General features: G+C 42.4%; 1 protein-coding gene across 3 annotated transcripts in view; it reads left to right on the top strand.

Moving 5' to 3' along the window:
* The window catches only part of LOC142213673 (puratrophin-1-like), a 62,128-nt gene that overhangs the window by 19,141 nt on the left and 20,420 nt on the right, over positions 1-22,567 (top strand). For 2 of the 3 annotated variants that reach the window (XM_075282085.1, XM_075282083.1), the window contains exons 2-13: positions 1,879-2,076; positions 2,690-4,400; positions 10,265-10,444; positions 12,892-13,015; positions 13,187-13,280; positions 14,429-14,515; positions 17,223-17,339; positions 17,503-17,601; positions 17,920-18,071; positions 20,136-20,274; positions 21,391-21,513; positions 21,597-21,788. In XM_075282085.1, coding sequence (XP_075138186.1) covers positions 1,879-2,076; positions 2,690-4,400; positions 10,265-10,444; positions 12,892-13,015; positions 13,187-13,280; positions 14,429-14,515; positions 17,223-17,339; positions 17,503-17,601; positions 17,920-18,071; positions 20,136-20,274; positions 21,391-21,513; positions 21,597-21,788 — 3,216 coding nt within the window. The remainder of the gene's footprint in view (positions 1-1,878; positions 2,077-2,689; positions 4,401-10,264; positions 10,445-12,891; positions 13,016-13,186; positions 13,281-14,428; positions 14,516-17,222; positions 17,340-17,502; positions 17,602-17,919; positions 18,072-20,135; positions 20,275-21,390; positions 21,514-21,596; positions 21,789-22,567) is intronic. The other variant, XM_075282084.1, reaches the window with a different exon arrangement.

Below are 22,567 nucleotides of genomic sequence, written 5' to 3'. Positions count from 1 at the left end.
ATTCCAATTCTTCTGATGGAGTCACTGTGTACTTATATTACATGAAATACTCTGTAATAATACAATGTATATTATACAACAGAGCTGCACTCTCTATTCTGCTGGTGTGCTCACTGTGTACATACATTACATCACTGAGGAAGTACTATTCTCCAATTACAGCCTCTATTTTAGTCCATAGCTGAAGTCTGTTCAGTAGGTGTATATAGTTTTTTCTAGTCAAATGACTCTCTCTCCCCAATGCATAATGGCACAGGATTTACCTTATAATAGGCCTTCTTACTCACAACAACATCCAGCAGAATATCAAGCGAAGCCCCGGGAGTCTAATACAGGATGTAACTCAGGAACAGTACAAAATAATAATGTCATGTACAAAATTAATTCACTAGCAGAATAGTGAGTGCAGCTCTGAAGCATAATGCTGACTGTAGTTTAGGATCAGTCGAGGATAATCAATGGAATGGGTTTACAAAATGGCCCAACTTTATTTATGTAGAGTATATCTATGCAGAAATGTGGAATGGAGGACTTGATGTTGGAGGTACTGTCTGCCGGAGCTGTTCTTTTTTTGTATTTGATCATTTTTATTAAGATTTTGAAAAGTAACAAAAGAAAAACTTACAAAACAATCTACGTTCTGCCTAGTCAGTCCAATAAATAAGATGAAACCAGAAGTGGTAAGGCCAAGGGTGATCTGCAGAGGTCCACAATAGAGCCACATCCAACAGTCCAGGAGTCTATACAGATGGTTCCACAATAGAGTCTGCTTTGTGAGGCAGAAATAGCATTTTATAATCTGTGTGTAGGACATGCACCTTAGAGAGCCCATGCATTTCACTGACTGACACCTATGGAACGACCTCTAGGATGACCATCCGTACACATTCCTCCAAGGAACCCATATCTCTCAGCCATCAGTGGCAATGGTGAGGGTATAAATAGGGCATGGATATCACTCCTCCAGTATCACCCTGCCCAGCCACTTGGTGAACCTGTTCTTATATAGTGGACAAATAAATATTAGTGTCAGACAAGCTGTGAAACACGTCTGCTGCTGGATGCTGCAACTTACTCCACTCCTTGTCTTATTGCATTTTCCTGCGACTACAAGAAATTCTAAACATTAGATAATATGTGTTTTTGTTCCTGACACATCTGAGCCACTCTCCATTATCCTTCTTTCTAAACAAGTGTTAGACTAAATATCAGTGAGTAAAAATGGCTTTAGTCTCTTGCTTCCCCTCCCCCTCTTTATTATCTTAATTGTTTAAGTGACTGAGATGAAGTGTGATGAGATTACATGGTGTGAGTCTTTGACATGTGGCAGAAGCGGCTGAGCGAACACCATCTTGTATAAATAATAACTCCATGCATCACTAAATAGATAGTCCCGTGGGAGTCATAGGGGTGCATTTAAAACCAGGAACCTCACATATTCAATTTGGTACAAGTTACATATCAGATTGTGCCTTATTTGTTACCCTATAGTAGTTCCTGGTAAGTGCACCTATGGCTACCCCCAAAGTCACACGCATCCAGCTAGACACAAGCAAGCCTATACACTTGAGAAAGGGCACTTAGCCCGAAACGCGTAGTGTGTGCTTTTTACGAAAATAAAGTTTATCCATTTGGCAATCAGTTGAGCGCGGTGATCCTCTGTAATTCCTGGTCCTTCGCTATACCCCCAAAGTCAGGCATTTGTTGAGAAACCGTTTCCCTGTTTAGAACATTCTGTGCATTAGTTCTTAAGGTCAAGGCTAAGGGTGGGTTAACTGTAGTTTTCAGTCTGAGGGGCAGTGGTATCTTCTGAGGAAGCATGGTCTTTAAATGGAAACGGCTTAAGCAGCTGTGCATTTCTTGTCTCTCTCTCTGTAGGATTCTCAGTCTCTGGACAGTTGCATTCAGAAGACCCTCTCCTCCCTCTACCATCCATTTGAGTCCACTGCTGCCACCGTGCTGTGCCAAGTTTTGGATGTTGTGGAGAAGACCTACCGTGGAGATGGCCTCAGTTATCTCATTGATTTTCTGATCCCAGCAAAACGAATTTTGCAGGGTTTGCAACAAGAAGCTTGTGTAAGTTTTATTGAGGGACTGGGAGGGGATTAGCTGGTCATATATAACTTTCTACTGGACCATCAATGAAATGTGGTAATTAAAATACATTTGTATAGCTGGTTCTAAATTTACATATATGATTCTAAGGCTATACGAGGTCACCAACTGACTGACTCCTCCATAGCTAGATGTTGGGCTCTAACATAGAAGGGTTTACAGTAAACTGTAGTGCCGCAGTGTATGGTAAAGCAGTGTTTCTCAATCATTGAACTACATATTGAAGAGCACATTTATACACTTATTATGTCTTCCTGTGACAACTTACTGTCCAGGTTCCATGGATTTTGTTGGAACACTGGTTGGGGCAACACTTTTGGGGTTATCTGAACTGATTTGTTTAGCACGTGTGGAAAATTTTAGCCTAAATATAATATGGCTTTACTGCTGTCATTCATTCAATAGGTGACTCTATTGTGTCAGACTGATCTTAACTATACAGCACGCTTACATCTCTCCTGTGTCACTTGTATTCTTCTTTCTCCATATACATTTTATTTGGACATAGATTCAGTTTATTGGGTTTGTGCCAAATGTATGATTGATCTTCACTGTTGTTGTCTTCTTCTTGCAGTTGCAGTATTGTGGACTACTATTCCGACATGCTGGGTGGCCCCTCTGTATTCATGACAAGATTGTTCTACAGCTTGCATCCATTGACTGGAGGCTTCTCCAGCCTGGAGACTTCTACCTCCAAGTGGTGCCTTATTTGAGAAAGACCCCAAGGATTGTGCTAAAATGTCTTGCACAGGATCAACATAATATTGAGGAGGTTGTGCTCCCAGAGGTGTCATACACTTCCATCTTCACCTTGGAATGGTTGGAATTTGTTAACACTGAGCGAATCGGGGCCTTGCTGGAGAACTGTCTCCTGACCTGTGATGACCAACTCCATAGGGTGCCGTGGGATATGATAGTTCATCCTGAGTTTGTGGAGAAAGAACAATCAACTGAGGAATTGGCAAAAATTTCTGAAAGCTTTCCTCACGAAAGTAAGGCGGGTCCCACCCACCATTTTGTGGAAGAATTGATGGTTCAAGATCAGAAAGTTGTTTATGAATCTCAGTGCACCAGCCATGGCCATACAACAGTTAATACTTTGGATGTCAAATCAGATTGCTCCAGTGAGGTGGAAGGAGAATATGTGGAGCTGCGTGATATTACAGTGCCACGTTTTGGCCCTCAGAAGGGCTCCTTAACTCAGTCTATAGCCTTAAACTTCAAAAGCCAGTCCAAGTCACACCAAAGATCCAATAATAACCAGACCTTGAGTATTCCAAGCAGCAGTAAGTGCTTGCAGTCATCTGACACTGAGACTATTATGGGAGCAAGTGTGACACATTACGATACAAATTATGTGCAAAAGCCAGAGACAATAGATCTGGTGGACATTGAATTTGGGGTTGGGGAAGAATCAGTACCTGACTGCACACATTTCTCCTTTGACAATGGAACTACAAAATTCCAGCAAGCCTTTAGTCTAGAAAATGAGGCCTCCTCGGAAGCATCTGAGGATGCCAAGAACAGTGTTCTTAAAGAGACTGATAATGGCAGACAAATCTGCGAGCAGCCAGATAATAATAGCACATCACTATCGTTCCAGGAGGAAAGTAGAAGCCACTTTACAGAGTTCACCGAGGATGCCCAGGGGGTGACAGATACTTCACAGGAACCTGTTAAAGAGCATTCAAGGACACATGGCAGTCCAGTAATGGAGGACAGGGAATGTTCTAACCAGGAACCTTTCAATACTTGTGTAGCCCACCTAAGCACAGAGGACAGTGACCAAACGGCACCACTCTTATTAGACAATGATGTTCCTCTGACAGAAAACATAGACATTGAGGAAAGTTCAGAAAACAAAGACAATGTAATTAGTCTCAGTAGAGAAATTATAGAACAGCATGAGTTGTCTGTAGCTGAAGAAGAGGCAGAGTCTGAGGAGTTTAATGACCAAAACATGTCAGTTGTGTCTGGTATAGGACAGAGTCTTAGCCTCGCCACTGATGTTTGTGATGAACAGCTCACCATAGTAATGAATGGAGTTGCAGACAACTTGCCAGTATACACCATGGAACAAACCAAACTAGAAATCCCTTATTGCCATGTAGAACATGAAAGTCCACCAAGAAGTCCGCAGTATAGCAAACGTGCACAATCCCCAGCAACACAGCTACCTCTTGAGACACTGCATGAAGATACAGAGGAGGAACAAGGTGCTACCACTGATGAGTGTCCAGAAATCATAACAGGGGATGTATCTTTACAGGATATAACTGTGAGAGGTAAGACTGGAAAAAAAAGTCAGAAAAATAGTAAAATAAGTAGAACATGAACAATGCATGCTTGTGTGTGGTATGGAGGTCACAGTAATCTCCATCACTTCTCCTCTTTGATCGATACAAATGTTTTGTGCGTGTGGCCTAAAAGGGAGTCTGTCACCAGGGTGAAGCTTGTTAAACCAGCAATACAGTAAAATAGGTCAACCTTTCCTAAATATAACGCCCTTCTACCCATGAAAACTTGTGCTTTTGTTGCCAAGAAACTAATTTATCTCATATTATATAAATGAACAGTCTGGAGCACCAAGAACAGCTCCAGACCGCCCTCAGTGCTCCAAACTGCTTATTTGCATATTGTGAAATAAATGAATATCTTGACATAAATCGTCATGGAAAAATGAGTTACATTCAGCTGAGCCTGACCAATCTAACTGTGTCGCTGGTTTATTATGCTTCACGCTGATGACAGACTCCCTTTGGAGGATAGCAACACCTCTTTGGGTTCCATTGGCATCTATAAATCAGCCTGTTGACTGACATCAAGCACTGAAAATCTTCTTGCTTCTAGGGCAGTGTTTCTCAACTTTGTCAGACTCAGGACACCTCTACCAAATAATGGTTACCAATAGACAAAGATGAACTAAGGGCACATGAAGGCAAACAGTCATCTTCCCAACAATGGGGTTGTGGCCCTCTGGTAGATTTCCAAGGCATCTCTGGGTGCCACAGTACCCCTTTATTGGGAATCTCTGCTCTAGGGAGTTGTCACCTACACTTTCCTGGTTAACAAATGGTCAAAAAATGTGCCAACCAAACTGCAATTGTGCAAGTATTTACTGTATAGGAAAATGTTTCAGATCTTGCAAAATATTTCAATATGCCTATTTGTTTCAAATGAGTACATATATGATGTTTGATCTGTGGGGAAGTCTATAGAGTTGCAAAAACCCTTTGTACTATCAGTCTGGTGACTGTATGACAGGGCTAAAGGCGTTCGATGTCTAGAACATGTGCTATACCTGGACCCTATATAGGCTATAGGCTCATATATACTCATATATAGGGGGTATAACCTATATATGGTCTTGTTTGCAGGGATCCATACTGGAATTCCAGTGATACAATGTTTTATTTTATCTTGTGTGCAGATTCTCCCAAGTAATTCCTCATTTCCGACATATCCTATGCATGTGCTTGTTTCCTGTTTTAGGAGAGGTCAGGATATTGTGTTCATATGGGAAGTGTGAAGGACAGCTGCGAGTATTTTAGATTTTCTGATGTCATACCATAGAAATAACTTTTACATTCCGCCTCAAAATCTGCAGCAGATTTCTCCCTGGAAACAACGAGAGGCAGAGATCATAGTAGGATGCTGAAAAAATAAGTGTCCTACTCGAACTTGACGCAGATTCTGTGCTTGGTTCTGCCACAGGTTATGCGACTCGAGACTCCTCACTGATGATACCCATTTATCTTATCCTAATTGGTGGCAGAAAGCTGGAGGTGGAAAGTGGAGAGGAATGTCCACCTCAAATTACACTTCAGTTTCCGCCATCTGAACGTAGCCTTAGTGTTACAGTAACATATCCCAGAATACTTTAGTTTGAGTACCACTGGCGTGTGTGTAAGTATATGTAGGTGTGTGTGACTTATATATGCATGCTACAGACAAAGAATGCTTTCAAAAATAAAAGAGTTAAAGGCAACACAGTGGCTCAGTGGTTAGCACTGTAGCCTTGCAGTGCTGGAGTCCTGGGTTCAAATTCTGCCAAGGACAACATCTGCAAGGAGTTTGTATGTTCTCCCCATGTTTGCGTGGATTTCCTCCCATATTCCAAAGACATACTGAAAAAATGTACATAGTGAGCTCTGTATCTTTGTCAATTAGCAAGACCAAGTGAATGAACAAAAGAGAAATCATATCAGTATTTCGTGTGTCCACCCTTTGGAGGAGGAGTCCTCCAAGCAATAATATGGCCTCCAAAGAGCCCTGTTCTCATCATCATTAAGTCTGTCTGGGATTACATGAATAGACAGAAGGTTCTGAGCAAGTCTCCATCCACAGATGTGCTTAGTTCTCCAAGATGTTTGGAACAACCTCCCTAAGTTCCTTCAAAAACTGTCTGAAGGTGAACCTAGAAGAATTAATGCTGTTTTGAAGGCAAAGGACCTAGATCACACCAAATACCTTTGTGAGTTAGTTTTCTCTTTTGTTTAATCACCTTGCATTCTGTTAATAGACAAAAATGAACTATTAACACTTCCATTTCCAAAAGCTTAAATTGCAGCATTTTAACCATACCTGCCTAAATCTTTTGCTGCATTCGTTCTGTGTGTATAGGCATATATATATATATATATATATATATATATATATATATACATATATATATTTGCGTGTGTATAATGGTGATCTCAGACACTGTGGCGTAACTAGGAATGGCGGGGCCCCAAGGTGAACGTTTGACAGGGGGTCCCTGCAACCCCCCCAGACCAAAAACAAACAGCTCCCCTCCCCACTCCAGCAGGTAACGACCTATCAACAAAAAAAAAAAAAATCTGCAGGAGTTGCAGCTGCCACCAGGCTCCATAATGCCCTGGGCCCGGTGGCAGCCGCTACCACAGCTACCCTTGGTAGTTACGCCCCTGCTCAGAGAAAGTTCAAGTTATATCGCTTTTTGCAGTTCTTCTATTGGGGAGCATTTAGTGACCTTCTTTTCACATGTCTTGGGTCATGTCTTAGTCCCCTTCAAGTCGGTAGGTGGTTTTTACCTTGTACCCTACAACTAGACTGATTTCCCCAACTCTCAGAGTAAAGGTAGATTGAAGAAATTTGAGTTCTGCTGGAATTTCCCAATAATTAACCCTTGTGTCTGCTGCTCGCCATCCTGGGGTTGTGGTTGGGAACCATTGGGATCATTTAGCAGACAGGGAGGAGCTCTGCTTTCATTGTTCACTAAAGTTCCCTCCAACTGTGTGTGATTCTGCCTGGTATCAATGGGAGAAGTCATTTGATCCTGAGATGTGTCAGCACACACGGGATTAACTATCTCCCTCCTGTATCCAACCTAAAATATCCCATGCGCACATAACTGACTCCTGTCCTTCCTGTGCACTGCATTTCCTGAACGTCTAAGGGATGTGAGTGGGTCTTGGGCTCCTATAACGTTCCATTTATTGTAAGGAGGGGGCTCCTTATTGTATATACACCGTATTAGTCACCCATCGGTGAAAAGGTCACAGTCCCTTCATGCCATTGTGTCATCAGGCAGCAGGTTTAATGTGTCACCCAGTGGGTGCGGCTATGCCAAGTTCCTGAATTTCTGCATTATGTGTCATTCTGTTTGCACTTGGAGAATTTAGCAAAAACTAAGAATAAACCTTAATCCTCAATCCTATAAAGTTCTAAACACTTGCATAATAAGTTACACAATAATTTTGTAGAATAATATACTTGATTATATTTTGTGTGTATTTTTTAAGAGCTTTGTTTGCTGTCAGTGAATGGAAAGCTTGATATGGTATTGACATCCAGAGGCTGAACTGTATCTTGACGAAGCCCAACTGAGGGTGCCTGAACACCTAGTCGTGCTGAGTACGAGACAAGACTATATTTGGTTTTATAGTGAACTAGCCTCTGCGCGCGACGTCATCTTCGGGTTGTTGGTGTCGATGATCTGCCTATATTCAGCAAATTGCTGCCGTAAATGGTTTGTCTGCTCTGGCGTTTCGGCAGCTCTTAAGCTGTCCTGCTGCTGAACTTGTTCCTCCCGACGTGCCTGTGATTGTTCCGGCATCTCAGCAGCTCGCTGGGACGCCATACAATGACCGTGTTGTTAGCGTTGATGATCCGCCTTCTCCGGCGTATCGGCAGCTCTCATGCTGGCCTGCCGCTAAAATTGTTCCTCGCACCATGCTCGCTTGGACGCCATATATTGAGCGTGTTGTTGGCGTTGATGATCCACCTGCTCTGGCGTTTCAGTAGCTGTGAAGATGGCCTGCCGCTGAACTCGTTCCTTGCGCTGTGCCTTATGATTGTTTTGATCATTTCGCTGGGAAATCATATGATGAATGTATTGTTGATGTCGATGATCCCCCTCAGCTCCGCTTGAGGAGAACTCTGTTGACTTCTGGCTTCCTTCATAGTTCTCGTTGTCTTAGAATTTTTTCCAGGCATGTTTAAAAGTAGCAAACTGCCAATTTGGATTAAAGGTGTTTTCCCATTTAGTGTGTCAGCACTGCCTGGAGCAGATCAGATAATATGCAAATGTATGTACAGAAACCACTGAGGGTTAACTGAATGATTACATAGAGAGATACCAAACCTGGCTTTATCAGAACCTGAGATTTTGAATGGGTTTGAAAAGTGTCCGGCTGTGAGCGCCGGTGAGCATTTTATGCTCTGCGCGGCAAAATTTTTTATTTTTTTTTAACCAGTCGGACATGCAGTACTCTGTGTCCGGTTTAAAAAAAATGGTTTCGCCACAGAGAGCATAAAACGCTCACCGGCGCTCACGGCCGGACTTGGCATGACAGGTTTCCGTCTTCTGCATGCAGAAGACGGAAACTGAAAGTGGAGACCCGAACAGTGGTGTGAACCCAGCGTCACATTTATAATATTAGTAGAATTAACAATTTAGTTTTTTTGTGGTTCATACAAGATTTAACCAGTAAGTGTATTCGCACATAGAAACGGATAATACTCCATCTGAAATATACATGCATTCTTGCTGTGGATTTGTGATGAGTTGTTTCGCCGCACGATTACAGGTGAAACACATTTATATGACATGTTTTACATGTAATAACCACATAACCCTGACAAACTGCAGGGAAACCATGTAGTATTTCCAATTCTTTTTTGTCCCCCTTTAATCCCATTTTTCCCCAGTTACTGCAACTGATTGTACCCTAAAATTCTTACAGCTAAAAAGTGCACAGTCTGTGCAGCACTCCATTTAGGTGTGTGAGGACCCTCACACTACTGCACCTCTTGTTACAGTGTATCAGAACTCTCTTGTAACAAGGCCAGCACCAGTGTCAGCCAGGTGTAGAAAGTTTACAGTGTTTATGTCAGTGTTGTGATTGTGGAAAGAGAGGTTTTATTTCCAGACTATTAACTTTAAGTTTAGATATTCAGTTTTTATATTTCTTTTGTATTTTTGTTGCTGAGGTTGATACGGTTTGCAGTGAGTGATTCTACATTGTGCCTGGACTCTTGCAAGCAAACATGTCTTCATGGCTTCACTGAAGGTTATGAAGTTGCAATGTTGAGTGTTATATGTCTGTTTATGGATAGGATTGTGTCTTATTCCTCTATAACTCGGATGGTGATGGTCAGATATTTAAAGGCTTTGTCTGTGATAAGTAAAGCTTTGTGTTTGTATATACATTTGGTCTCACCATTTTCACAATCTCTGCTTTCTGCCTGTGAGTGAGTATACTGTCATTTGGATTCAGAGGCAAAACCCCCATCGAAACTTAGTATATGTCAGCCGAAACTTTGTTACCATGTATTAGTTTAGCTAAGCGCCGTCAGCTTCACATTCAGGACAAGAGAGAGGTTTGTATTACTGTTTTGTTTTTTACCCAATAGAGCTCAGGTAAGCTGTTAGGGGTCTATATGCAAGCTTGCTGACTGTTTCCAACAAAATACAGCAACTTTCTTATTTCTTATACAGACTTAGTATTACATAAGTAACATCATGTATTCAAAATTCCTCCATTTTTAAAAATTACACTTGTATCTAAAACTATAGAATATAGTCGTCAAATTATTATTATTATTATTATTATTATTGTTTTTTTTAATATTTTAGAAGCCTTTTTCTAGGAATATCATAATCTTGAATACCTCTATTTTACAGGACAGAGCAGTAACCAGGAGAAGATACCAGAAATACACCCTGAGAGAGATGCGTCATCATTATGGCCACATTACTTGAGTTCCCCAGGTCCCTGTAAGAAAAGCGAGAGTGACACCCATCCTTGGCGGATCAGGGATGTTAATGTGGAGGTTCTGATGAGCGGTGTGGTCTATGTGCCTGGTGAGCTGGTACTGTATAATGGTTATTAATGAGAATATAGGGAATGTGTTCAGCTGATGAATTTACAGCCTGGCAGACTCAGAGTGCTGCCATACAATGTACCATATGGTCCTCTAGTTGCACTCGGGGACAGGGCCATCGGTGTTTTCACTTAACTAAAAGCATTAATCAAATATGGGATTTTGCTTATTACTGGCTGCAGCATAACTTGCAATCCTGCACAGACAGTAACAAGGGAAAGTCCATAATCAATTAGTGCTTTAATTTACATAAAAGGATTTTCCTTAGGATAGGTTTTCGATTAAAGATCAGCAGGCCAATCCATTGTTTGAAGAGACTGCAGCTTCTTCAGTACTTACCAAGCACAGCTCTGTACATTTGTGCAGCGGCTGTGCTTGGTATCGCGGTTTGGCCCATTCACTTGAATGGCCCTGCACTTTGATCAGGTCATGTGACTGATGAATGTCATGTCACATGGCTTGTAAAGCAGAATTGCTGCTCAGGGAGTGAAGGGGCCACTTCTATCTGATCTGTGGGGATCCTGGATGTTAGCCGCCACCCCGACAGATCTTCAGATGATGACTTACCCCAAAACATATGTCATCAGTTTAAAAGTCCCAGAAAGCCTCTTTAACTGAAAGTATTAACAGCCCCATTCTAGAGTGTAGCTACAGTACCACATTGTGCACCATGTGACAGCATTCAAAGTGCAGAAGTAGCTATGGGGGTATTTCATTGTTAAGATAAAACACCAAAAGGTGATGCAATACTATAACGTTATTGATTCTTACTGTGAATAAAAACACATTAAAACAAAACTAATCATCCCATAGAATACATAGTTGTCCAACTAACATTATCTATAAACCAACAAGTCTGTTGTCCTCTTACCACTATTCCAGGGCTGAGGGATGTGTAGGCGAGTGTCAGATGAGGTCCACAGCTGCCATCACTACTGTCCCTTGCAGATAACTGCAGCAGATAACCCTATGGTCAACGTCCAAATCCTCCACATGTGTGACCTTTTGGGAAGTGCAGTATAAGAGCCTTATGCATTGGTATCACCCTCCTGCCCTGCTCCACTTCCTCTACCCCACAATGCCTGCCATTTTCTCCTCATCCCTGGACTCTCTATTGCATATCTTCTGTGACTGCCCCTTGATACAAGGTTATAGGAGAGGGGTCAAGACTATCATGGACAACCTCTTTTTGCAGAAGGTCCCACTGGACAGCTTGCTTTACTTGCTCAACTTTCCACCTAAGCAGTTAGGAAAGAAATCAGCTAAGCTCTTTCTCTGTACTGTGGCTAAGTCCCTCATAGCCTTCCACTGGAGAAAATCTTGCCCCTTCCAATCCCTGACTTTATTGCTCAGGTTAAGAATATTCGTACCCTAGAACTCATGACTGCTAACCTGAATAACACAGTAGTAGTCTTTGATGCTATTTGGTTGTCATGGGACACCTACTGTACCCTAGTGGATTTATGATCTCTCCCTTCCCTCTTTTTCCCTTCAGCCTTCCCTTTTGTCTGTCTTCCCCACTGATTATTTTTTGGTTTGTTTTTTTGTTTGTGGTTCACTATGTATTGTAGGAATATGGGATGGTTCTTTTCCCTAGTAGTTCCTATAGCCGAAACCTGGGGCCTTCACCTTAAATGGTAACCACCCCATCTGGAACCTTTTCTTACTCTACAATGCCCTACAATACCTTTTTTGTATCAAATATCCATCTCGAAATTTTTCTGTACAGACAGTTTTAGAACATGCGGCTAATGCAAGGTTCACACTAGCGTTTGTGTCTCTGCATGAGATTCTGTCCCCATTCCACTTAACATCGTTGGGAGAGAAAAGTAATGTTAGGGTAAGTTCACATGGGGTTTTTTGGAGCAGATTTTTGAAGCGAGAATCCGCCTCAGAATCCACTCCAAAAAACGCCTTCCGCGGCTAGCCGCGACTATCGTGGAATTCCACTCCAGATTAGGCCCAAATGAATGGGCCTAGTCGGAAGGGAGTGTCACGCTGCGGACGCCTGCGGCTGATTCAGCCTCGGTTTCTGCGGCATGATAGGGCAACTCACTTTTTTCCCCTGCATGCGGGAAGAAACCGCTAGCGGAAAAAAAGAAGTGAATGGCTCCTATTGAAGTCAATGGGAGGCGTTTTTTGGAGCCGGATTCTGAGGTGGATTCCGCGTTAGAATCCGGTCCAAAAAACCCCATGTGAACTGACCCCAAGAAGGACCCGGTGGACTCCATTATAGTCTATTTTTGTGTGTAACTGATTATTAAGTAGATAGTCCAAGCAGACCCGAAGCATGGAAACCCGAACGCTAATGTGAATCTAGTGTTAGACAGCACAAGAACCCTAAAACTAGTAGCCAGAAATACAAATCAGTTGTCCAAGTAACCTCATTTCTACAAAAGCTATAACTCTTCATATATATGTTTTTAGGAACACGAGACAGGAGTGGACGTGCTCTGGTGATAATCAACACTCGCGACACATGCTGGTTAAACCCGCACTGCAACGCCTTTGAACTGGGGCGCCTCCTATTGTACTTCTACAGCACTGTACGGTAAAAGCATGACCTCATGTCTGGATTTTATATATTGCCCCTCTGTGTCTGAGCAGTCCACATGACATTACATCCTGGATAGTACACAAAGATGTACATTTGAAGGGTTTGACCATTTTATGGCCGTAATATTATTTGCATAGTGTCACTGACTATCTATTCTTTTCCCAGGAGAGATTGCAGATCTCTGGGGCTTACCCTGCTGGTGGACGCTAGAAGGTGCTCTCCAGTGCCAGCCTTATTCAAAGCCATTCATATAGTTCAGGTATCTGACAGTTTAATTGTTGTATGTATAGATTTATCAGTAGTTGTTTTCCATATTAACCAATACGTTTGCTACTTTAAGATTGCGCTCAGCATCATAATTTTTTTTGTGGAATATATTAATGGGACCATGAAGATTATGGGCACCTTGAAAGGTTTTGTGGGTACCTCACATCATCTTGTCATAATTGTGATAACTTCTAGTACTTTAGATGTAAAAGTTTATTTCATAGGATCATAGGGACTGTTTATTCCTGTGGTCAGCTTAGTAAAAAGCACTACATAACCGTGCTGAGAAGGCAGTGATCTGCAGGAGCCCTGTGTACAATCGATGAGACTGATGCCCAGAGGTCTTCCTGTCATTCATTGCCTGGTACTCTCCATCTGTTGTCAGCCCATGTCAATAATAAAACAAAGCTCACAAACAATGCAACACTCTACAAGGCAGGAAGACTCTCTGACAGCTGCTGTATGTTGCTATTATGTTATGTGATGTAGTGATTTCTAATCTGTGGCTCTCCCACTCTATACCTGTTCAGTGATAACATAGCCTGCAGCTAGTCATACACTTTAGGCTACGTTTACACCTGCTCTCCACCAAAACAGACACCTGAACACCTGCGGACCTCATGGACTATGTTATAGGGTCCACCAGGTGTCCATTGGGTTTCCACTGTTTTAATACTGAAAATAGCAGAGAGAAAAGTCCTCCGTGCAGGACTTTTCTCTCTGTTGCTCTTTGGTGGTTTCTGTACAGATGTGAATCTAGCCTTAGATAGCTATCAGCAGTTTAGATACACATACACCATTTGATGGCTAGTCCTCTCTGATGAAATTGGTAGATTTGGCCAATACACAGTTAATGTACCTGTATATGGTCAGTTTAATATACCATTCTATCTTCAGGGGAATAAAAACCCAAACACCTGATGGGCAGCTGACAGGCCGCATTATAGCTTGTGAGGTCCCTCGGGATCTGTTTGTGTCAGTCATTAGACAGACCAATGTTTCCATTCTTCTGGTATTAGTTTCCCCAACACAGATAAACATAGTATCAGATGTCAGAATAATGATGGTTCTAACCTGTGTTTGGACTGATTTAGGGTAGTAGAGCTGCTGTAATAAATATGTCCCACTACTCTTTTCCAGGACACTATTCCCCATTCTATCCATGGAGTATTACTTGTGACAGAGAAAGATCTTGTCCTGTCTTCTGAGAGACCACATGGAGTGCAGGTGATGAGCGTCAGCCTTAGTGGCAACATATTATCCACGTTGAATATTATGTTTTGTGAAAATTGTTTGGTGGTGCAGGTTGTCTGAAGGAGAGGGCACTGGCTTTGCGTAGGTATTGCATCTCCTTAGTACTTATGGAAGGGATGTAAAATATTAGTATCCCCCATGGTAACAGCCCACATATTTCATGTAAACATGCATGTGTATAATAGAAGACTGGCAATCCAGTACCTAGTGGTCTGGACGTCCTGGTAAGTCGGCATGAGGCAAAAATAGTCCCATTGCTGGATAATCAGGACTTTACCTGGAAGTCTGAACCAGCCTTCTGTCAGGGTAATGTTTATTCTTTACTTAGTATCAGCAGATAGCGAGGCTGTAGCTGACAAGTAAGCATTGGGCCAGTGTTTAGGACACCATGATGCATTAGCATAGATGCTGGCCTGAAGGTACAGGCTGCAGAAGAAAGAGGAGGGAAGCTTACTGCAGGGATACTACACTCTGCTTTTGTTTGTGGTTTACCCATTGAAAAATTTGTCTCTGATAGTCCAAAATGTCCTTTGTTCTGGCCCCTTGGAGAACGTAAGCTTTATGAATAGTTGTATATATTATATATGTAATATGCACACAGTAGTGCAGTCCTGGATTGTAGTGCCGGATTATATGCATGAATTCTGTCTAATTCTGGTCAGTACAAACCCAGTCATGACAGTCAGGGTTGTTTATTTAAAGAGTTTCAATAATTATCTTAAAATCCAATTTTTCCATCAGTATTGTCTGATTTAATTGTGACAGAGCATATGGGAGTCCCCTCTGAAGTGTGCTGCATACACCCGCTCATATCCCTAGAGGCCACATGGGGGTTAAGATTAGCATAGCTTTGCGCCTGACCTCTTCCTTGTGTCCAGCTTCCACAAAAGCCGAGTGAAGAGCCCCTGACAGGCTGCCGCTTCCACCAGCTAATTTAAAGGCTTTCATAAACAGATCCTGTTCTTGGCTCATTAGGGCAAAATAACAGAGAACAATGTTGGGCGCTGACCCCTGACCCTTGGTGAGTTAAGCCGCAGTTATGATGATTTATATAAGCAGCTATTTCCTGGACTCTTGCTGCAGCCCCAATGCACACTGAAAAAAGTAAGGACTTTCTGTGTGTTTCATATATATGTATATGAACTACAGCTGTGTAGTCCAAATGAAGGGCATTGGGGTACTTTAAAGGGGGTCATGCAAGGTAAAATAAAGCATCCCATCCAGACCGTACCATTAGAAAATATGTATACTGGTCCCCTGGAACCTGACTACCTTGCTCTACTCCGGCTGCAGGCCCATAGAGTAGAGCAGAGTCAGTCATGTGAACAAAGTCAGAGCATCAGTGAGAGAGGCAGAAGAGACTTCTCCATTGGTTTTTGCAAATGTAATTATCAGGATTCCATGGGACTAGCTTATTTGTTAGTAATAAAGCTTTGTGAGTGCAGGGAATGGATTGTTAAAGAGATTTTAAAATAGGCCAGGGGAGGTTAAACAAATAAATAAATATATAAAAATCATACATGCCTGTCCCTGGTGCTTTGGTATCCTCATAGCGGGGTCCGATCCTGCTGCTCCAGTGCCTTCTCAAGGTGAAACTGCATGCTGACTGTGACGTCCCAAATCCCTCCCGCTGAAGCCATTGATTGTAACTGCTGAGGCCAATTAGCAACACCAGGAAGAGACCCCGGGATGTCACAGGTAGTGATGTCATGTGCCCTTCACTGAGGCTGCTAATTGGCCTCAGCGGTCACGTGCGGTGGGGACTTCTTCTGAAAGACAAAAACAGAGCGGGAGGATCAAACCACGCTGGGAGGCAGCGGCACATTAGGGAAAGGTGAGTATGATTTTTTTCATTGCCCTGTCCGATTTAAAAAAATTTAAAAAATTAAAAATGTGACTGGACAACCCCTTTAAGCTGTGCTTTTCTCTATAAAATCAAATGTACTAAGATGTGAACATAGTTTAAAGCAATTGTCTGGATAATGTACTGTAAATTAATTCTAGTTAGTGTTTCATGAAAAGTTTTGCATCTTTTTAATATACTTTGGATTTCTCTTCCTTATTTTAATACTTTGGTTTATTATCCATGAAAGTAAGCATTCATGTTTACATCCAGGGGTTGAAAACCTGCAGAGACCTAATACTTCTCATAGATGAAGGTTCAGCACACTTCTATTCTATCTGGATAAAACAGCTTAGGCTAGGTTCACACACATAATATGGAGAGAATTTGAGAAGGTCTTCTACCATCTTTGCTTGTTGATTATACAGTCACGATGGGGTTAAAAAGCCTGAGCCTTTTGCTGCAGATTCTATTGCTGAAGTTGCAGAAAGATTGAGCAGCATCCTATAAAAAGAAGCACGTGTCGCTGCCTCTCATGCAAGACAATCCTCCTCAATATCAGATGCAAAGTCAGTCTTGTGACCTAACCTAAAACTTCAGCCTGTATTAATCCATTTTATCAGTAGAGGAGAGGTGTGAGGTACTGATGTGTTTAGCTTGCACAATACTGGGTACAATAGCTGTATGAAGTGTGTTGGTTTCCAGCCACATACAAACAAGAATGGTGAGAAATTAAAATACAAAGTTTATCAGAAAGTTGCAGTTTGCCTTTGTGAAATTCATTTGCGGTGTCATTCCATATGTTTTACTTATTTACTGCTTTATTGTTCTACATAGTTTGATGTTCTCACATCAGCAAAGTCTCTGCACAAGCACATCGAGGCCTCACAGCTCCCACCCACATTTAATGGAACATTCCCATATTGTCACCAGGACTGGCTGACATTCCGCATGGTGAGTAACAGCCCTGGACTTTGGTGTAAATTTATAGTGCCAGCCGCCACCATGAACCTCACGTGGCTTACGCTGAATCCAGTGAGAGCACACTCACTATCAGGTGGCGGGCTGCTTGTGCACATGCTTTTTCAATATGTTGGGATTTTTTCTCTTGATGTAGAAGTTGGAGAGCTTGCAAGACAGCTGTCGTGATGGCTCCATGTTTCTGAACAATGCCATCCAGAACATGCATATCAGCTCTCTGCCCAGTATTTCTGAGGTAAGGAATACACAGCTTTTTGAGGGGGGTGATCCCTACAGTGTAAATGACCATACCCAATACAACAGATTAGGAAGTCTCAGTTGTGTTACAAAAATCTACTAGCCATAAAATGGAAACATCCAGGAACTGCAAACCCATGCACACTTAACAGCTGGGGGTTTGTTACAGTGCAATGTTCATACATCATATCACAGTGAGGAAAGGAGAGGGGTATATGTAGTTTATGGAGAATTGTCCAGACTGCTTTTAGCAGATAAGGTATTTGCCACCCTGTGCTTTTAGATTCTCATGTAATGTGATTTGTCTTCCTTATGGCAGGAGGCCAGTCTGCAGCTGACACGTTTTGGACAGTTGATGAAGGCAGTGCTGGAAGACACAAGACTAGTGACACTGCAGACAGAAGGGGGCGCTGTTTTGGCCAGACTGAGGAAGGAGGAGTCATGTGTAACTCTCACAGAGGATTATAGGTATTGTGACACAGTTGAAGAGTATTGTGGGAAAAGTGAGTTAAAATGATCAGGGTCATGACTGCCCTTTAGATTATGTAGCAGTCGAATTAAAGAGGACCTTTCATCAGATCGGGAACATGCAGTTCTATATACTGCTGGAAAACTGACAGTGCACTGAATTCAGCACACTGTCGGCTTTCTCGATCTGTGCCCGGTGTAAAGCGCTATCGGTCCCGGGACCGTAGCGCTTTAGTGTCAGAAGGGCGTTTCTGACACTTAGCCAGGAACGTCCTTCTGCCTCGCGGCGCCTATCGCGCTGTACTGTGGAGCAGGGAGGAACGCCCCCTCCCTCTGCTCACAGTGCTTGTCCATAGACGAGTATTATCAGGAGAGGGAGGGGGCGTTCCTCCCCGCTCCACAGTACAGCGTGATAGGCGCCACGAGGCAGAAGGACGTTCCTAGCTAAGTTTCTGAAACGCCCTTCTGACTGTAAAGCGCTACGGTACCAGGACCGATAGCGCTTTACACCGGGCACATATCGGGAAAGCCGATAGTGCGCTGAATTCAGCGCACTGTCAGCTTTCCAGCAGTATATAAAACTGCCTGTGCCCGATCTGATGAAAGGTCCTCTTTAAGTAAAGCTGGTGATACTCACTCACTACAGGGGGCTCTCATTTTGGGTGGTGGTTTTATTCTTGTTAACAAACAGGGACAGAAAACCTGTACATAGTATTTGCTGCTGATGGTTTGTCACAATTGAATAGTAAGAGATTCCTCTTCTGATAATCCTCATTGAGGTCTTCAGCTCCGAAAGGATTGACTAGCTTCCATACACTGGTAGTGTTCAGCTGTGCAAAATATTGAGCCAGGCCAGGATTTCAGTCTATGGATTAATACAACTATATTCCTCAACTGGCGGTAAATAGAGATCTTGGAAGTATTGAGGATGTTGAAACAAAAGGCTTGAAAAGAAAAAGAGAAGGTTTGAAAACTGTTCAAGATACGAGGAGTAATCTTTATTTATATAAACGGGAACAAAAAATATTTCTGGCAGTGGAAGTGTTACAGCCACAATGTAACAGCAGCCGTTGCTGATAATGTAGGTGTTTGTGGGAGGAAGCTGGGACTGGGGGTTATCTGCCAGTAAGGTCCTGGCTTGGCGGGGTTTTTTCCAGCCACTTTGGATCACTGCGCCGTGTCTGGAATTCGATTGAAGCTGTTGGAATTGTGAAATGTTTTCCCGATATTCACTCTGTCATCTGGCACCAGATCCTCTTCACAATAACATTAGGCAGTAGAGCTATATCACTACATCCTGAGAGGGATGTGGGGGGCCTATAATTTCTTCCCTGTATCTGAGTGACCTCCATGCAGGGAAATCACTAGGGAAAGAGTGTTAGGTTCTGTTCCCACTGCGTGTGGCTGAAATACAAACATGTTCTGTAACATTGCCATTGATGCCTGTAGGGTCACCAAATACACATCACTGCACAGGGTTACTCCTAAATTTCTTTTATCAGTTATATTTTATAATGCACATGACAACTACTGCAAAAGTTTTCTGCTCGGCCATAGATTAATATAAAAAGCCCTCCACTTTTCCTTTAGGAAGGTCGGCAGCGGTGTAATTTTATGTTCTACATGTGTGAACTGCTTACACAATCCCACCGGGTGTGCAGCCCTCTATCTACTAACTAACTTAGTGTTTCTGAAGTGCATATTATATAGCAATGTGCCCCATCTGCTGCAGTACTTCTTTTTCATGAGTGAGAGAACATTAGATGTCAGTTTCTTAGTGGTTGCCACATGGGAATGAACTTTTTGTAAGTGACCTATGACAGGTGAAGAGATGAGCAGCATCTACTGTAGTGTCGCTTATATCTGTAAAATCATAGTATCCGACATCTGAATGTTATGTTCATACAAATCTTATTTACAGAAACAGTTATATTTATTATGGTCACCTGAATATTATTACACAGTTTATGATTAGATTACCTTTGCCTGGAGTCTGCCTATTCATTATAAAGGAGCACCGCTTGACCCATGGTGCTGAATATGACCTTTGGATGTTTCATTTAGGGAAGCCGTGGACATTGCAGCAGAGCTGTATAACCAAGTGGATGAAGGTGTGCACACCCTTGTAAGATTGTCTAACCAGCGCATACAGGAGATGGAGTTGGTCATTGAATTTCAAGCTTTTGAAGAACGGTTTCAGGAGGTAAGCATTGAATTGCAGAACTGTGTGGAGGGCTTGTAGCATTCATTGAAAGATTTCTCACCCTTTGCTGGTCTCATTGAACATGTATGGCCAGTTTAAATGACCATGAGTCTACTTCTGTTTTGTGTATGGCCGCCTTTCTGTAGGATATGGACTGCTTGATGCTTTCTTGAAGTTTTTTTGTACTTTGAGGGTAAGTTCACACGGGTTTTTTTGAATCGGAACCTGAGGCGGCAAAACCGGGTAGCCGCGACTGAAAGCCAGTGCACTGCATAGGCATCCAGCCGTGCACTCTGCTCTGGATTAGGCCCAATGAATGGGCCTAGTCTGGAGGAGGGTGCGTCTTGTGTCTTCAAGCCGAATCGCGAGGCGACTCGGCCTGAAGAATGAACATCTTGCTTCTTTTTTTCTGGGAGCCCTTTTTGGTCAGGGTTTTGAGGCGGATACGGTCTCAAACCCTGACCAAAAAACTCTGTGTGAACTTACCCTCCGTGATGTCTTGCTAATACACAAAAATTCCTTTAAGCGAATGCCCAAGATTCCATTTGTTTTTGGAAATTGATAACGTATAGACAGGAAATTAAATTTGTTAATTTGCTGATATTTATTATTTCAATAATCTTTCTTCCATGCCATCCTGTGTCACTGTACCACTGGCTAAATGATATGTCACTAACTTATACCAGTCGTGATATGTGAATAACTGTAACCAGGATTCAGTGCCATGGCATTTAAATAGGGACATGGTATGTAAAAAGGAGAGTGTCCTAAAATAATCATTCATTAATTGTCTTCAAGCTAAAATGTTTAGTTAATTGGAATTTTGATTTAGGTCATAATCGCATGCCCCAATATCTGATTTGATGGGGTTCAGCACCTGAACCCTGCACTGATTAGTGTATCTGGGTGCTGGAAACCATATAGATGTATGTGCAGTTCCTCGGTACCACTTTGGGCAATGTGTATACGGTTTACAGATTATAGCAGCATGGGGGCCATCACATACTGATGACATAGCATAAAATTTCTGTAATATGGGATGGACATAAAATATGTGTAAACATTGGAAATCATATGGTTTTTGACCCTTGTTATTTGTCCTTTTCTTTCCTTAAGGTCAGCGGGTGGATAGAGAATGTTGGCCAGCGGTTACTTGAGGAGTGCAGTGTCCTAGAAGATTCTCTAGAGGTTCTTCTTCAGACGCAGAGGCACTTTAGGGAATTTGATGGTGTCGCATGTGTAAGTGACAGCAAACCCCCTATTGTCTATATTATATTAATTGTAGGCTTGGACCACTCACAATTGGTTCCTGTGTGTTCTAGGAGTACTGCAGACGGGGTCAGGAACTGCTCCAGACAATGGAGCGATGGCAGAACCTGTCCTCTCCTGAAGTTCAGAAATACATGGCTAGGTTACAGAAGTATAAAGAGAAAGTGGACAACTTCTCCAGGAGAATTGAGGAGTGCAGGAGCAGACTGGAGAAGACAGTCAGACTCTATCAGTTCTTTGATAAGGTCAGTGAATAATTACTTGTACGTCACTACCTATTGTTGCTGTTTGTTGTGCGCACTATTGGGTTAGTAACTAGTGAGTCAGTGAGTCCAACTTACGCTACATTCACATTAGCTTCGGTTGTCAGTTGTTCTAGAACATTGGCAGACCAGAATAACGGACAGGCGGATTGCTAATATAGCGTTGACATAAGGAGCCTGACAGACACCTTTGACTACTGGTCTGTCTGATGTCTGCCATTTTAAAACTGAAGCGATACTAAAAGCTATGCATGCAGAACTTTTAAAATTTCAGGCGGACACTGCAATGGCTCTGGTGCTAATGTGCACAAAGCCTTAGAATTGTCTGTTGAAGTATGTGGTAGTCTCAATTCTATCTTTTGTCTCATTAGAGACTGAGGCTACTGATCTATTATTTCTCAGTGCTTTACACTGCAGCCCTGCTTCATCAACTTTACTGATTTTTATGTAGAAATGACATTTTCAACTTTGCTGTTGACCTCCAGAGAGATAGCTAAGATGGAGAAGTTGATGTGGAATGCTTGGCTTTGTAGAGCACTCACATAGGAGCTGGAAGCCCACATTCTCACAGTAGCTATATATTTTATCATCATACCAGTAGCTTTTCTATTACTGCACAAAACTACAGGCAGATACTGATGTTGATGGCTGAGGTTGGTTCACAGGATAAACATATTGTATAAGTGACTCCAGATGTTGTGGTGGGTTCAGTCTTGTGACTCATGGAACAAGCAGCTTCTTTTTCCAATGTCGTCCTCTCT

This window comes from Leptodactylus fuscus, chromosome 7 (assembly GCF_031893055.1).
Source record: "Leptodactylus fuscus isolate aLepFus1 chromosome 7, aLepFus1.hap2, whole genome shotgun sequence".
Lineage (NCBI taxonomy): Eukaryota > Metazoa > Chordata > Amphibia > Anura > Leptodactylidae > Leptodactylus > Leptodactylus fuscus.
This window is presented reverse-complemented; position numbering and strand designations above follow the sequence as displayed.